Source organism: Schistocerca gregaria, chromosome 7, assembly GCF_023897955.1.
Source record: "Schistocerca gregaria isolate iqSchGreg1 chromosome 7, iqSchGreg1.2, whole genome shotgun sequence".
NCBI classification, from domain to species: domain Eukaryota; kingdom Metazoa; phylum Arthropoda; class Insecta; order Orthoptera; family Acrididae; genus Schistocerca; species Schistocerca gregaria.
The window spans coordinates 133,320,112-133,337,397 of NC_064926.1; the positions used below are offsets into that span (position 1 = coordinate 133,320,112).

A 17,286-nucleotide genomic window follows, 5' to 3' on the forward strand; every position below is an offset into this window, starting at 1 on the left:
CATTTCCGTTCGTGGTGGTTGTTCTGTCTTCAGCTATGGCTGTCTTCACCCAACTGAAAAGTATGAAAGTCACACAACACAAAAGCAGCGCATTTGCTGCAGGAAACACGAAACTGCCAAGACGCCCAAGTCTAGCGCTCTCGCACCTCATTTGCGTTTATATGGTCATACTTATACAGTAGACATTCAAGATGATAAAATGTGTAGGTTTATTAGATTACAAAACACAAACTGTTTCACTGTTTCGAAACAGTGTACTGTTTCATTTGTTTCGAAACAGTTACGTGTTTCAGTTTGCCCATCTCTACGGCCCACAATGCCGTACGCCCATTTCCATTTTTGTCCCAAATTCTGTCCTCCTGTCCCGCGTTTACTGTCAGCAAATGATGAAAATCAAAGGGAGCCGCGTCTGGACTTCATGCTGAGCGATCAACACCTCCCATCGAAAGCGCTGCAGAAACGTCTTTGCCGCAGCTGGAGCGTCCAGCCGAACATTGACATGAAGAAGAACAATGGCTCTTGACAACAGTCCTCTTCGCTTGTTCAGAGTTACCCAACGTAGACGTTGAAGAGTCACGCTGCAGCGATGGTCGTGCCGCGTTCCATGAATTCCAACAACGAAATTCCTTTTCGGTCCCGGAACACAGCAGCCAAACGTTTTCTCATCACTTGCTCGTGGAATGAGGTTGAATCCACTGTTAGGACTGCTCTGTTGTTTCTTCATTTTCTAAATGGACCAATGTCTCGTTCCAGTGTCAATTTTGTTCAAAAAATCTTCTCCATCGTAGTGGTTCTGGAGAAACGTTAAGGCGGTGCCCATTCGCTGTGTTTGCTGGTCGTCGGACAGCATCTTGAGAACCCATCTCGCACATCTGTCTCTCATTCAAGATGGTACAAAGAGCTTTGCTTGAAATTTCGCGAAATAAATCACTCAACAAAGAAATTGCAAACTGTCGATTTTCTCGAATCGCCTGATTCACTCACTGGACAAGATAATCGGTTGACATTCTTTTCCAGACTTGCTGCATGACGAACGTTTCTACATCTCGTTTCAAATTTGCTGCACCATTGCTGCACTTTGTTGTCACTCATGAAAGTTTCACTGTACCACATAACTCATGCGTCAATGAATTTAGGCAGCTTTGCACCACTCAACATGTTTCTGAGGGAAAATTGTATAGTTTCAGCACCTACAGATGGAATTGCTCGCATATTTTCATTCAATTCTGTCCAATGGCATAATTTTCAGGAGAAATGCATGTAAGGCAAAAAGAAATGGACAGTATGGATATTATGCAAAGCTGATAACCGAATTTCTTGAGGAAGCATCTTACATGACAATATATTTGTAGTTAAAAATAGAGTGGATATGGAGTGAAGTGCTCAATCCACAACAACAATACTAGAAGTAAATATAGTTTCCACACAGGCTGCATCCCCTTCTCAGATTCAGAGAGGAGTTTTGTCGCTGGCAGACTAAGACAGAATACTGAAACTGCTCTGATATTAAAAAGGAAAGTAAAAGATTACATAACAATATTTGGACTGTGCGATGCAGATTATGCTTTACTATAAAAGCATTAAACAGGATTCGATTTTGGCAGTGTGCAAAAATATGTTAGGGTTCTATGTGAAGCAGATAAATGCTTTGAAGTATTAGATACAAACTTTAGCTGGGTAGTGTAAAAGAAGTAGTTGCCTTTTCTAAGTAGCTGTTGTTCTCCTAAATTACATATCTGTACTAAAATATACGGTAAGTCGCTGTTTAACGTTGTTACCAAAAATCTCGAAAAGTTCTTGTCTGATTTACATCTAATTTTTATAGAATCGTTATTGGCAAAAATCTTGAAAATTTCTTGGTCGATTTACTTTAAATAATTACACGATGCTGTAATAAACGTTCTGACGGACATAATCTATATATTTTAATATACATGGTGTATATCGATATCTACATACAATATACACTGTACATCAAAAAGATTTATCCGATTTGGCACGTCTATATTTCTGAAACTAATAAAAAAAGTTTTTTTTATATCTTTTCATGGGTGTTCAATATGCCTCTCTTGAGATGCACGGCATATGTCAATGCGGTATTCAAATTGTTCCCACACTGTAGCGAGCATGTCTTGAGTTACAGCTTCCAACAGCAGGTGTTATACGATCTCTGAGTTCATTCATTGTTGCTGGTAATGGAGGCACATAAGCATAGTCTTTTATAAACCCCCACACCAAATAATCACATACAGTCAATGACTATGGCGGATGCGTTCAACGTCTGTGTCAGACACTCGGGGAAGGCCCAGCGATTTGCCTTTACACAAACAACCTGTTTCTCGGAATTGTCCATGCAATTGTCTAATGCTCTGTGCTATAGGAGGATCCACATCATACCTAGTACGAAACTCGCGCTGAACAGTTATTACTGAACCGCACTGCGCACAATGTAGAACACAAAACACTTTCTTTTGTACCGACACTATTTTTACAACTGAAGTGCGTGCACATTGCTGCTACGTAGTGGGCACCGTGTAAAACTCGAGTGTGTGCTCTTTGCAAGAGTGCATTGTCCACACACATATCTCAAATAACATAACAGTCATGATTTTTTTAAACCGGTGGATCTTTTTGATATACCCTGTATAACAGGGAAAAGCTGGTACCTAAAATCTCGAAAAATTCTTGGCCATCTTCCTTAAAATTTGAACACGATACACTAATAAACATTCAGACGTACGTAGGCTCTGTTAAAAAAGAAAAGAAAAAAAAAACAATGTATAGGTTTTCTGTTAAAACAGACTGCGATAAAGCAAATACTATATAGTATGCTGTACTATGGAGGAAAATGTGCGGTTTTTTCTTTCTCGCAGCCAGTTTTAGCTATGATAGCAGAGCATTTAAACCATTAGAAAAATTGTTTCTCCTGTTATATATTCTTCCTTCTTACATATAATTTCAAACAAAAATTGTTTACACAAAAATGTGCTGTTTTTTTCTTCAAGTCGGTTTTAATACAGAACAGGAAAGTTTTATTTCTGGCTTATCAGCTCCGATTAGCATACCACTATGAAACTTTGTCTGCAGATTAAAACTATACGCAATATCATTGAAGCTGCTATCCTCACACATCCAGCAGCAGGAAAGGTCTCTCATACCCATTATACTAATGATCCCAACCAATTTACCTATTCATTTTACGCGACTTCAATTCGCGCAATCGATGTTTTGTTGGGAATTAACAACAAAAAAGCCTCGATGTGAGAGAGAGAAAGAAAAAGAGAGAGGGGGGCGGCAGGAGGAATTGGGCATAAAGGGTACATAGGAAATAAGATGGAGATTGAGTGGAGGAGGAGGTGGAGAGAGACAAGGGAGTAAAAGACAGAAAGATGGGGGATGAGACGGTGGACAGAGATGCTGAGGAGGAGGAGGAGATGGACAAAGATATGGAGGAGGGGATGGACAGAGAAGGGGGAAGAAAGGGATTAGCACTTGCATTCAATACCCTTACATATTCAGCAATTGCAAAGGATTAAATAAATCACTAGTAAAACTGAAGTGGACCTCTTTATATTAATTAATCTGGAAATAATCCCCATAATCATCAGTCTGAACAGATTAACACTGTCCATAATCTTTATCTTTTAGAGAAGAGACTTCGGTGGCTATTACTGTTTATTATTGTATAACTTAACACGTTCCACATCCCTGAGCGCTCTCCTTAATTATGGGATATTTGGAACACGGTGTACGAATGAATGAAATCACTTTGTAGGCCATGTGTGCATGTGTAGGCCTCTTGCACCAAAATGCGTCCACGTGTGTAACGTGCAACACAAAAAGTCATTTGAATCCGGAATTTAATACAGTTACGATTTACTACTTTTAGTCACACATAACATAATAATACAGTCTCAAATATGTGTGATATTATTATAGATGGGATCGATTTAAAATCGCATGAGACACCTATAGGAACACCTTTTCAACAATGTGTGCCATACTAAGTTTTTAAATGTTATATTTTTATTTTCATATACTATGTGGAAGTAAGATATAATAAAATTTTATTTCAAAATTTAAAGCACTAACGGGATCTACACACCTTATCTTTGAACAGTTATATGGATAACATAATATACATTACTTAAAACACGACCAGCCACAGATGAATCTTATGAATAGCATTCACATTGCATTTCCGAATAAAAGGTTTCTCCATCACAAAATTAAAAAAAGGCCCACTGCCTACTTACGCCTTATATACATTGAATCTAACTAAGTGGCAAGTGGCAAGAAAAATATAACCAATGCTCCAAATTTTTACCAGGGGCATGTGGAACTCAACACTTCCCCGCCGTAACAGGCACTGACCGTTCAGTCTGTCTGGAAATTAGTTGTAAAGAAGTTGTTAAGAGGTAATAAGCCTCGTACTACATATTTATTCAGACCTGTGGATAGAACAAAATTTGACGATGATTTCACAGAAATAAGCAACACAGCTCAACGTTGACGCACACCGGTTAGGAGAGCCTGATGCACATCGTTAAAAGAACAGGAAGCTGGCAACGTAATACTGCATATTTCGGCGGCAGAGAAAAATCACAAGGCATAATAGGATGTGTTAGACAAATAATGTACGACAACTTCGAAACGTGTTACACGAAAAGATTGTAAATACATACTGCCTGAACTCAAATTAGTGAAAGCAACATAAACAGGCTGCAAAAGAGCACTATGGGAGCAAGATTATCACTAACGTTAACTGAAACAAATTTCATTGCGATTATTCTGGTTGTCCAACCGGCTCGCGCAGCGGCCTACTTCGACAGACGAACTGTACGCGAGCCTTGTTAACAATGTATAGAAAATAATCTCTGTCGACTTCATTGTGGCGCAAGTCGGTAATAATTCATAGCTGACCGCATGAGAGGGGGAGAGCTCGCGAATAAATCTCTTATTCCGATGTTTAACAGGTGAAATGTGGTTTAATAACATTACGTCAAATGTATTATTCAAACTCTCGAAAAAAAACATATTTTATGTCACTGACCCGCTATTTCCACTGCTTTAAAAGTACTGTATAGTCATGCGCACATAAAAGAGTTTTATTATCTTCAACGTAAATTTGCTAACAGTTAATTTACGCCGAAAAAAAAAAAACGTATTGTGGCGTAAAATCACTGACTGAGCACGGATTAACCGCTTCCGATAATTGTATTGCAGGCGGAAACGAACATGCCTTACCTGCCATTTCATCCATGAACTGAAAGAACTGTTGCGTTGATCGCTACCATTTCACTTGGCCATATATGTAGGAAAGAAGACAAGCGTTTCAACAATTCAGAAATCTATTTTTGAAAAGGTTTACTGCGCATGCGCAACAGAAGAAGTTTAGACCGCCAAAGATCTTTGCTCGAAGAAAGTCTTTGTGCCCCCCTCTTGCAGGTGTTTCTACGGCCCCAGAAGCAGCGAGCGAACGTCCGACCGCACCTGCAACTTGCGTCACGTGTCTCCAGAGCACTACTGGCGCCACTTCTGCGCGGAAGCACTCGCCCTAATGAACAGCGACGCAAGGGGACGGCACTCGTCGTCGTCCGCAGTCACGCTGCGTAGTACCTCCAGCGATTTACGATTCACCTCTGCTACAGCGCGAAAGCGCTTCCCTTTCAGGTGCCTTTCCTAGTGGACAGAAATTAACATCATAGCGTGTGCGAAACAGCTGTCATTTCAGGCCAAGAACTGCTCGACAATAGACTGTTTCAGCCACAGCGTTGTTGTGCTAGAGGCTACTGGCCATTAAAATTGATACACCAAAAAGAAATGCAGATGATAAACGGGTATTCATTGGACAAATTTATTATACTAGAACTGACATGTGATTACATTTTCAAGCAATTGGGTTGCATAGATCCTGAGAAATCAGTACCCAGAACAACCACCTCTGGCCGTAATAACGGCCTTGACACGCCTGGACATTGAGTCAAACAGAGCTTGGATGCGAGTACAGGTACAGCTGCCCATGCATCTTCAATACGATACCACAGTTCACCACGAGTAGCGACTGGCGTATTGTGACGAACCAGTTGCTCGGCCACCATTGACCGTTCGTTTTCAATTGGTGAGAGATCTGGAGAATGTGCTGGCCCCAGTCGAACATTTTCTGTATCCACAAAGGTCCGTATGGGACCTGCAACATGCGGTCGTGCAGTATCCTGCTGAAATGTAGGGTTTCCCACGAATCGAATGAAGGGTAGAGCCACGTGTCGTAAAACATCTGAAATTTAATGTCCACTATTCAAAGAGCCGTCAATGCGAACGAGAGGTGACCGAGACGTGTAACCAATGGCACCCCATACCATCATGCCGGGTGAAACGCCAGTATGGCGATGACGAATACACGCTTCCAATGTGCTTTCACCGCAATGACGCCAAACACGGATGCGACCATCATGATGCTGTAAACAGAACCTGTATTCATCCGAAAAAAATGGCGTTTTGCCATTCGTGCACCAAGGTTCGTCGTTAAGTACACCATCGCAGGCGCTCCTGTCTGTGATACAGCGTCAAGGGTAACTGCAGCCATGGTCTAAGGGCTGATAGACCATGCTGCTGCAAACGTCGTCGAACTGTTCGTGCAGATGGTTGTTGTCTTGCAAACGTCCCCATCTGTTGACTCAGGGATCGAGAAGTGGCTGCACGATGCGCTACAGCCATGCGGATAACATTCCAGTCATCTCGACTGCTAGTGATACGAGGGCGTTGGGATCCAGCACGGCGTTCCGTATTACCCTCCTGAACCCACCGATTCCATATTCTTCTAACAGCCATTGGATCTCGACCAACGCGAGCAGCAATGTCGCGATACGATAAACCGCAATCGCGGTAGGCTACAATCCGACCTTTATCAAAGTCCGAAACATGATGGTACGCATTTCTCCTCCTTACACGAGGCATCACAAAAATGTTTCACCAGGAAACGCCGGTCAACTGCTGTTTGTGTATGAGAAATCGGTTGAAAACTTTCCTCATGTCTCGCACATTGTAGCTGTCGCCACTGGCGCCAACGTTGTGTGAATGCTCTGAAAAGTTAATAATATGCATATCACAGCATCTCCTTCCTGTCGGTTAAATTTCGTGTCTATAGCTTGTCAGCTTCGTGGTGCAGCAATTTCAATGGCCAGTAGTGTATTTAGATCATTTCTACAGAACTGTAAGCAAGCTGTCTGTGTTGGCAAAGAATTGTCCAGTGTAGAACTAGTTAAGGTAGGTGTCCCACAGGGTTCTGTACTGGGCCCTTTCCTGTTCCTAATAATGATTAACGATCTGCTGTCATGTATTAACTCAAAAACTGTACTTTATGCAGATGATACTCCTTTTCTGAACAGCAGTAACGACCTCAATAGCCTTAAAACTTGTGTTAGAGAGATAATTGCTCAAGCATCATACTGGTTTAAAGCAAATTGATTTTTGCTTAGTGAAAATAAAACTCAGCAGATAGTATTTAGTCTAAAAGTCACGCTACCATCTGATGGTCCTAGTTATATTAAGTTTTTAGGGGTATATTTGGTTGACAAATTATTTTGGGGCAACATGTCAAGTATCTTAGTGGTACGATGTCTAGGGTAATCTATCTGTTAAGGCGACTAATGGATTTTGTACCTAAAAATTATGTTAGAGTATCCTATCTCTCATTCTTCCAAAGCATAATAACCTATGGTATCATTTCATGGGGAAACTCCAGTTTTGTGCGTGAGATCCTACTACTGCAGAAGAAAGCTATTAGGGTAATTACAGGCTCATCATATAAGGCACACTGTAAACCTTTGTTTTCTGAACAAAAAATTATGACAGTAGTAAACACACACACACACACACACACACAGATATATATATATATATATATATATATATATATATATATATATATATATATATATATATATAATGTAGATTAAAACGAAAAAGAAGCTACCCAAAGCTAAACACAGAGAAAATATACATTGCTACAACACTCTGACGAATAGATGTATTTATATTCCATTCCACAGACACTCAAAATCACTGAACAGTTATGAACTAATGGGGCACAAAGTATTTTACAAATTTCCACTAGCTATGCAAGATTTACCAGAGCAACCATTCAAACAAGCACTGTATGACTGGTTAGTTGCCTACCCATTCTACGACATAAAGGATTTTATCAATTGTTAAATTACACTGTAATAACAAACCGATTACTCTTTTGCCACTGGAATTATATAGTAATATAAGTACGACTTTGTAGGATTTCACCAATCCTAATATAACCATGTAATAACAAACCCATTGTTCTTTTGCAACATGAAGTATATTGCACAATATGTATGACCTTGTCAATTGTAATATTATACTGTAATAAAAAGTCTATTGCTCTTTTGCAACACTAATTATATTGTGTTATAAGTATGGCTTTCTAGGATTTCATCAGTTGTAATATTACACTGTAATAACAAACCTATTGCTCTATTGCAACATGAATTATATTGTATTATATATATGACTTTGTCTATTGCCTTAATGGCATAACGACAGAAAAATTATTCTGTTCTACTCTCTATTCTTCTCAGTAGGAGAGTAGGTCCTAGTTCCAGTCGGCAGACAGATTTAATACGCCAGGAAGTTCCAAAACAGCGCAGCACTCACTTTGTTATTCACCGGTAAAGAGATCCCTTACAAGTTTAACAGTCCTTTCAGGCACGTGTCGGACTGTGAGTGACTTCATTTTTAACTGTCGTCAGTGGAGGCGGAGTAGAAGCCGCTGCCCTGCATGCTGGACATTGAGCACTCCCGCGGCGCAGCTCGCACCGAGTGACGCACTTCCAGCGCTCAGAATGGGAAACAGACAGCAGAGCATCAGAGGCGCACTGGAGAAACAAACCACTGGCCAGACATAACACTCGCGACTCCAAATAAGCGCCGTCCTCGCTATGAAGCAGCAGCTGCCACCGGAAACTCTCCGGCGGCCGATGACGTACGATCAGGCGGGGCGTCCATCACGGCACCTGCTTGTCTATTTAGTCTAGAGTTGTCATTACTCTACAAGGCAAGCTGCAGCGTGAAGTTACCTGTTCACCTTACAGGTGAAGCAGTAGGCATCCGAAAGATGGCGGAGGGGGGGGGGGGGGGGAGTAGGGAAGGGTGGGTCGCGACAAAGAGTGGGGTCGTCTGCTCCCTCTTGGAAGACGGGTACAGGATTTTTTTATTCATTGTAGAATTCTGGCTAATGTCCAGCAATGATTGTGTACGATACTACTAAACTACTTACTTAGTGTTGCCGACAGCGTCTTGAAATTCTGTGAATTTAATAGTCACTATGTGCACTATGCAGGAGTAGGTTTAATAATGAGTAAAATAGGAGTACGGGTAAGCTACTACAAAGTACGGGTAAGCTACTACAAACAGCATAGTGAACGCATTATTGTGTCCAAGATAGACACGAAGCCCACGCCTACTTCAGTAGTACAAGTTTATATGCCAACTAGCTCTGCAGATGACGAAGAAATTGATGAAAAGTATGATGAGATAAAATAAATTATTCAGGTAGTGGAGGGAGACGAAAATTTAATAGTCATGGGTGACTGGAATTCAAGAGTAGGAAAAGGGAGAGACGAAAACATAGTAGGTGAATATTGATTGGGACTAAGAAATGAAAGAGGAAGCTGTCTGTTAGAATTTTGCGCAGAGCATAACTTAATCACAGCTAACACTTGGTTTAAGAATCATGAAAGAAGGTTGTATACATGGAAGAACCCTGGAGATACTAAAAGGTATCAGATAGATTATATATTGGTAAGACAAAGATTTAGGAATCAGGTTTTAAATTGTAAGACATTTCCAGGGGCAGCTGTGGATTCTGACCACAATCTACTGGTTATGAACTGTAGATTAAAACTGAAGAAACTGCAAAACAGTGGGATTTTAAGGAGATGGGACCTGGATAAACTGAAAGAACCAGAGGTTGTACACAGTTTCAGGGAGAGCATAAGGGAACAATTGACAGGAACGGGGGAAAGAAATACAGTAGAAGAAGAATGGGTAGCTCTGAGGGATGAAATAGTGAAGGCAGCAGAGGATCAAATACGTAAAAAGACGAGGGCTAGTAGAAACCCTTGGGTAACAGAAGAAATATTTAATTTAATTGATGAAAGGAGAAAATATAAAAATGCAGTAAATGAAGCAGGAAAAACCAATACAAACGTCTCAAAAATGAGATCGACAGGAAGCGCAAAATGGCTAAGCAGGGATGGCTAGACGACAAATGTAAGGATGTAGGGGCTTATCTCACTACGGGTAAGATAGATACTGCCTACAGGAAAATTAAAGAGACCTTTGGAGAAAGGAGAACCACTTGCATGAATATCAAGAGCTCAGATGGAAACCCAGTTCTAAGCAAAGAGGGGAAAGCAGAAAGGTGGAAGGAGTATATAGAGGGTCTATACAAGGGCGATATACTTAAGGACAATATTATGGAAATGGAAGAGGATGTAGATGAATATTAAATGGGAGATATAATACTGCGTGACGAGTTTGACAGAGCACTGAAAGACATGAGTCGAAACAAGGCTTCCGGAGTAGACAACATTCCATTAGAACTAATATAATAATTCCAATACCAAAGAAAGCAGGTGTTGACAGATGTGAAAATTACCGAACTATCAGTTTAATAAGTCACAGCTGCAAAATACTAACGCCAATTCTTTACAGACGAATGGAAAAACTGTAGAAGTCGACCTCGGCGAAGATCAGTTTGGATTCCGTAGAAATGTTGGAACACATAAGGCAATACTGACCCGACGACTCAACTTAGAAGAAACATTAAGAGAAGGCAAACCTACGTTTCTAGCATTCGTAGACTTAGAGAAAGCTTTTGACAGTGTTGACTGGAATACTCTCTTTCAAATTCTGAAGATGGCAGGGGTAAAATACAAGGAGCGAAAGGCTATTTACAATTTGTACAGAAAGCAGATGGCAGTTATAAGAGTCGAGGGGTATGAAAGGGTAGCAATGGTTGGGAAGGGAGTGAGACAGGGTTGTAGCCTATCCCCGACGTTATTCAATCTGATATTGAGCAAGCAATAAAGGAAACAAAAGAATAGTTCGGAGTTGGGATTAAAATCCACGGAGAAGAAATAAAAACTTTGAGGTTCGCCGATGACATTGTAATTCTGTCAGAGACAGCAAAGGACTTGGGAGAGCAGTTGAACGGAGGGCATAAGATAAACACCAACAAAAGCAAAACGAGAATAATGGAATGTACTCGAATTAAGTCGGGTGATGCTGAGGGAATTAGATTAAGAAATGAGACACTTTAGGTAGAAAAGGAGTTTTGCTATTTGGGGAGCAAAATAACTGATGAGTGTCAAAGTGGAGAGGATATAAAATGTAGACTGGCAATAGCAAGGAAAGCGTTTCTGAAGAATAGAAATTTGTTAACGTCAAGTATAAATTTAAGCGTCAGGAAGTCGTTTCTGAAAGTATTTGTATGGAGTGTAGCCATGTATGGAAGGGAACACATGGACAATAAATAGTTTGGACAAGAAGAGAATAGAAGCTTTCTAAATGTGGCGCTACAGAAGAATGCTGAAATATATATGGGTAGATCACATAACCAATGAGGAGGTATTGAATAAAATTGGGGAGAAGGGGAGCTTGTGGCACAACTTGACTAGAAGAAGGGATCGGTTGGTAGGACATGTTCTGAGATATCGACGGATCACCAATTTAGTATTGGAGGGCAGCGTGTAGGGTAAAAATCGTAGACGGAGACCAAGCGATGAATACACTAAGCAGATTCAGAAGGATGTAGGTTGCAGTAGGTACTGGGAGATGGAGAATAGAGTATCATGGAGAGCTGCATCAAACCAGTCTCACGACTGAAGACCACAACAACAACAACATGTACACTACCGGCCATTAAAATTGCTAAACCACGAAGATGACGTGCTACAGACGCGAAATTTAACCGACAGTAAGAAGATACTGTGATATGCAAATGATTAGCTTTTCAGACCTTTCACACAACGTTGGCGCCGGTGGCGACACCTACAACGTGTTGACATGAGGGAAGTTTCCAACCGATTTCTCATACACAAACAGCAGTTGACCTGTGATGCCTGGTGAAACGTTGTTGTGATGCCTCGTGTAAGGAGGAGAAATGTTTACCATCACGTTTTCGATTTTGATAAAGGTCGGATTGTAGCCTATCGCGATTGCGGTTTATCGTATCGCGACATTGCTGCTCGCGTTGGTCGAGATCCGATGACTGTTAGCAGAATATGGAATCTGTGGGTCCAGGAGGGTAATACGGAACGCCGTGCTAGATCCCAACGGCCTCGTATTACTAGCAATCGAGATGCTAGGCGTCTTATCCTCATGGCTGTAACGGATCGTGCCGCCACGTCTCGATCCCCGAGTCAACAGATGGGGACGTTTGCAAGACGACAACCATCTGCACGAACAGTTCCACGACGTTTGCAGCAGCATGGACTATTAGCTCGGAGACCATGGCTGCGGTTACCCTTGACGCTGCATCACAGACAAGAGGGCCTGCGATGGTGTACTCAACGACGAACCTGGGTGCACGAATGGAAAAATGTCATTTTTTCGGATGAATCCAGGTTCTGTTTACAGCATCATGATGGTCGCATCCGTGTTTTGCGACCTCGCGGTGAACGCACATTGGAAGCGTGTATTCGCCATCGCCGTACTGGCGTTTCACCCGGCGTGATGGTATGGGATGCCATTGGTTACACGTCTCGGTCACCTGCTTGCACTTTGAGCAGTGGACGTTAAATTTCAGATGTTCTACGACCCGTGGATCTACCCTTCATTCGATCCCTGCGAAACTCTACATTTCAGCAGGATAATGCACGACCGCATGTTGCAGGTCCTGTACGGGCCTTTCTGGATACAGAAAATGTTCGACTGCTGCCCTGGCCAGCACATTCTCCAGATCTCTCACCAATTGAAAACGTCTGGTCAATGGCTAGCAACTGGCTCGTCGCCATACACCAGACTCTTGATGAACTGCGGTATCGTGTTGAAGCTGCATGGGCAGCTGTACCTGTACACGCCTCCCAAGCACTATTTGACTCAATGTCGAGGCGTATCAAGGCTTTTATTACTTGCAGGGTACTGATTTCTCAGGATCTACGCACCTAAATTGCTTGAAAATGTAATCACATGTCAGTTCTAGTATAATATATTTGTCCAATGAATACCCGTTTATCATCGGGATTTCTTCTTGGTGTAGCAATTTTAATGGCGAGCAGTGCACAACAGCGCAACGTGCTGTTTCATTAGCATCTAATTTATTTCTCACGAATTTTCTATACTTTTGTCCAACGCCTGTCGTACCCTCAATCTCTTATTCGGCACTTACTCGTAACGCTTTTATCGTGTTGCAGAAAGGGGCGGATCCAGCACACTGATGCGCTGATTACCGGCACAACACACAATCGGCAGCAGTCTGCGTGACCCTTTGAAGTCCCAAATTTCTTTAGGAAAAAAAATTGAACGCGAAAAAATCCGGTACATCCAATAACACCATCAGTTCTGAAGTTCTGTAAGCAAACGAAGTGTTGTTGTTGTCATTTAAGTTGGAGAAGGCTTTTTGAAGTTTATTCCCTGTTTCTTCATGTCAAAGTCTGTCTATTGTTGCTAATTTTTGTTGACATTCAATGGAGTTTCTCAATTCGTCTGACTTTCTTTTCGATTTCAGATTTTTAATTCTGAGTTTCAACCTAACTTCGTGGCAATATGAATAAATATTTCTTGTGAATGTTTGTTAGTTTTTTTTCCATAACTTGTTGCATACCGTGAATTTAATCTTATGAGGGTGTAATTTCAGATCGTTGAATAAAAAATGTGACGTCCATATTAATATTAATCAGTTATATAAAAAATTGAAATTTTGGAATTTTGCCCCCTCTTAGATACGTTTCTACGAGCGCCCAAGGGCACAGCCACAACCTCGCACCGCAGCTGACTCATTGTCGGTCCTTGTACTCATTGACCACTGTGGCGTGGTAGACTGGGTTCGATTGGCAGCTTCCCATTGTCTTACGACGGCGCGTGAAAGCAACTGAGAAACCACAGTTTAAATACTTGAGATTTATTACAGGACTCGGCGGCAGCAATCAGTACGGAACGGAGGCACTAATGGGTGCGGAGGTTACCAGAAGTTGCCAAATACTGCCATGAATTATGTAGAGAATGGTAAGAGTGACAGAAGCCAACCTCACGGAAGATCAGTTTGGGTTTTGGAGAGATGTGGGAAAACAGGAGAAAATATTGATCCTAATACTTATCTTAGGTTCACGAAAGGCAAACCAAGTTTATATATATAGCATTTGTAGATTTAGAGACCTCGTTTACTGGAAAACACACTCTGTAAGGTTATCTAAAACTTGCATAGAAATCAGAATGCAATTACTATAAGAGTACCAGAACATGGAAAGGAAAGCAGTAGTTGAGAAGGGAGTGAGGCTGGATGTTATTTAGTTTGATGACTGAACTGGTAGTAAAGGAAAGCAAGTAGAAAATTGAAAAGGAAAGTAAAGTTCCGAGAGAAAAAATAAAAAAAATGTTTTCAACTGACACTGCAATTCTGTCAGAGATGGTACATGACGTAGTAGAGAAGTCCAATTAAACAAGAGGATGCTGAGGGAATAAATAAAAAAATTTTAAATATGGGGCACTCAGGGTAGTGGACGAGATTTTTTGTTTCGGCAGCAAAATAACTACTGATGGCGAGAAAGCCTGCCCCTCCCCCTTCCCCTTCCACCACATGGATCTTACCGTTGGTGGGGAGGCTTGCGTGCTTCAGCGGTACAGATAGCTGTACCGTAGGGGCTACCACAACGGTAGGGTATCTACTGAGAGACCAGACAAGCGTTTGGTCAGTGAAGAGGGGCAGCAGCCTTCTACTAGTGCAACAGTATAGATGCTTGAGTGATCTAGCCTTGTAACATCAACCAAAACGGTCTTCCTGTGCTGGTACTGGGAACGGCAGGAAATAAGGGGAAACTATCGTTGTCATTATTCCCGAGAGCATGCAGCTCTACTGTATGGTTAAATGATGATGGCGTTCTCTTGGGTAAAATGTTGCGGAGGTAAAACAGTCCCCTATTTGCATCTCCGGGACTACTCTGGAACGATCTCGTCATCAGGAGAAACAGAACAGGCATTCTACGGGTCGGAGCGTGGAATGGTGGATCCTTTAATCGGGCAGGTACGTTATAAAATGTAAAAAGGGAAATGGATCGATTAAAGTTAGATATACTGGGAATTAGAGAAGTTCGGTGGCGGGAGGGACAGGACCTCCGGTCAGGTGAATACAATGTTATAAATACAAAATCAAATAGGGGCAATGCAGGAGTAGATTTAATAACGAATAAGAAAATAGGAATGCAGATAAGCTACTATGAACAGCATAGTGAGTGCTTTATTATAGCCAAGACAGACACGCAAATGGCTCTCAGGACTATGAGACTTAACATCTGAGGTCATCAACCGCCAGAACTTAGAACTACTTAAACGTAACTAACCTAAGGACATCACACATAGCCGTGCCCGAGGCAGGATTCGAACCTGCGACCGTAGCACCAGCGCAGTTCCGGACTGAAGCACCTAGAGCCGCTCGGCCACTGCGGCCGGCCATTCGTATGAGTGCTAAAAGGAATCCGTTAAACTTCGGTTACACGATAAATTAGTGAAATCTTAAGGCCGTAAATTCAACATTACTAAATACCTAGGAGTCACAATTACGAACGACTTAAATTGGAACGAACACACAGAAAATGTTATGGGGAAGGCTAACCAAAGACTGCGTTATATTGGTAGAACACTTAGAATATGTACCAGATCTACCAAGGAGACTGACTACACTACGCTTGTCTGCCCTCTTTTAGAATACTGCTGTGCGGTGTGGGATCATTCCCAGATAGGATTCACGGAGTGTACCCACGTGGTCTAGGGCACCTTGCCGCGGTTAGCGCGCCTCCCCCCGTCGGAGGTTCGAGTCCTCCATCGGACATGGGTGTGTGTGTTGTCCTTAGCGGAAGTTAGTTAAAGTGAGATCAAATAGTGTGTAAGCCTAAGACCGATGACCTCAGCAGTTTGGTCCCATAGGAACTTACCAGCAACACTGATGGAGTACATCGAGAAACTTCAAAGATACACAGCACGTTCTGTATTATCGCGGAATAGGGAAGAAAGTGTCACTGAAACAATACAGGATTTGGGGTGGACATCATTAAAACAAAAGCAGTTTTCGTTGCGGCAGAATCTTCTCACGAAATTTCAATCACCAATTTTCTTCTCCGAATGTGAAAATATTTTGTTGATGCCGACATACATAGGGAGAAACGATCGTCATAATAAAATAAGGGAAAACAGAACTAGCACGGAGAGGTATAGGTGTTCGTTTTGTCCGCGCACTGTACGAGACTCGAATAATAGAAAATTATTGTGAAGATGGTTCCACGATTCCCCTGCCAGGCACTTAAATGTGATTTGTTGAGTATTCGTGTAGATTTAGATGTAGACCTAGATCTACAGATATACTGAAATGTTGGGACGACACTTTTCATACTCTTTCAGTGCATAATTTACCAAGCGTTCTTTGTTACGCACCTCCACAATGAAATTTGTTTTGGTCACAACGGATGGTCCCTTACAACCTCAATTTCTTCGTGCAGGTTCCAAAATGCACAGCAGACAGCTTTCCCAAAATAAGTTATTTTGTCGTGGCGTGTAAACGTAAACGGCCACTCGTAACAGAAGAGACTCAGTACAGGTACAAAACGGCACGAGCGCTGCAGGAGAAGTACTTGCCGCCAAGAAGTCGACTGAGGAAAGAAATTCGCTTGTTTGGAGGTGCGTAAGTTATTCCTGTATTTAGTGCGTGGCGGCCCTCACCGAAAGTGGGAGTTGTCCACGTCGGCAGCACACACTTCCCGCGCTTTATGCTAACGACCGCGAAACCGGTACAGCGCCGGCCCCGCGCCTGGATGCGAACTCGCTCTCCTCACAGGAGAAGGCCGGCCTCATGAGGTCAGCATCAGGAAAAACCCCCGACGGCGGCCTCGGCTAACTGAGGTGTGTGTGTGTGTGTGTGTGTGTGTGTGTGTGTGTGTGTGTGTGCATCGAGCTACAACGGCGCGTTTACCAGCTCGCGGTGAGTTCGTTACTGGCTGCTTTCGTTACCAAACACTACAAATGGTTCAAATGGCTCTGAGCACT

General features: G+C 42.1%; 1 protein-coding gene across 3 annotated transcripts in view; it reads right to left on the reverse strand.

Annotated features, from left to right (window-relative positions):
* Window positions 1–17,286, reverse strand: part of LOC126281178 (tumor necrosis factor alpha-induced protein 8-like protein) — an 860,942-nt gene that overhangs the window by 45,232 nt on the left and 798,424 nt on the right. Inside the window, exon 1 of one of the 3 annotated variants that reach the window (XM_049979867.1) lies at window positions 5,248–5,364. The exons of the other annotated variants lie outside the window; for them this stretch is intronic. Coding sequence (XP_049835824.1) covers window positions 5,248–5,263 — 16 coding nt within the window. The 5' untranslated portion in view covers window positions 5,264–5,364. Of the gene's footprint in view, window positions 1–5,247; window positions 5,365–17,286 lie in introns of those variants that run through there. 3 annotated transcript variants of the gene reach the window in all.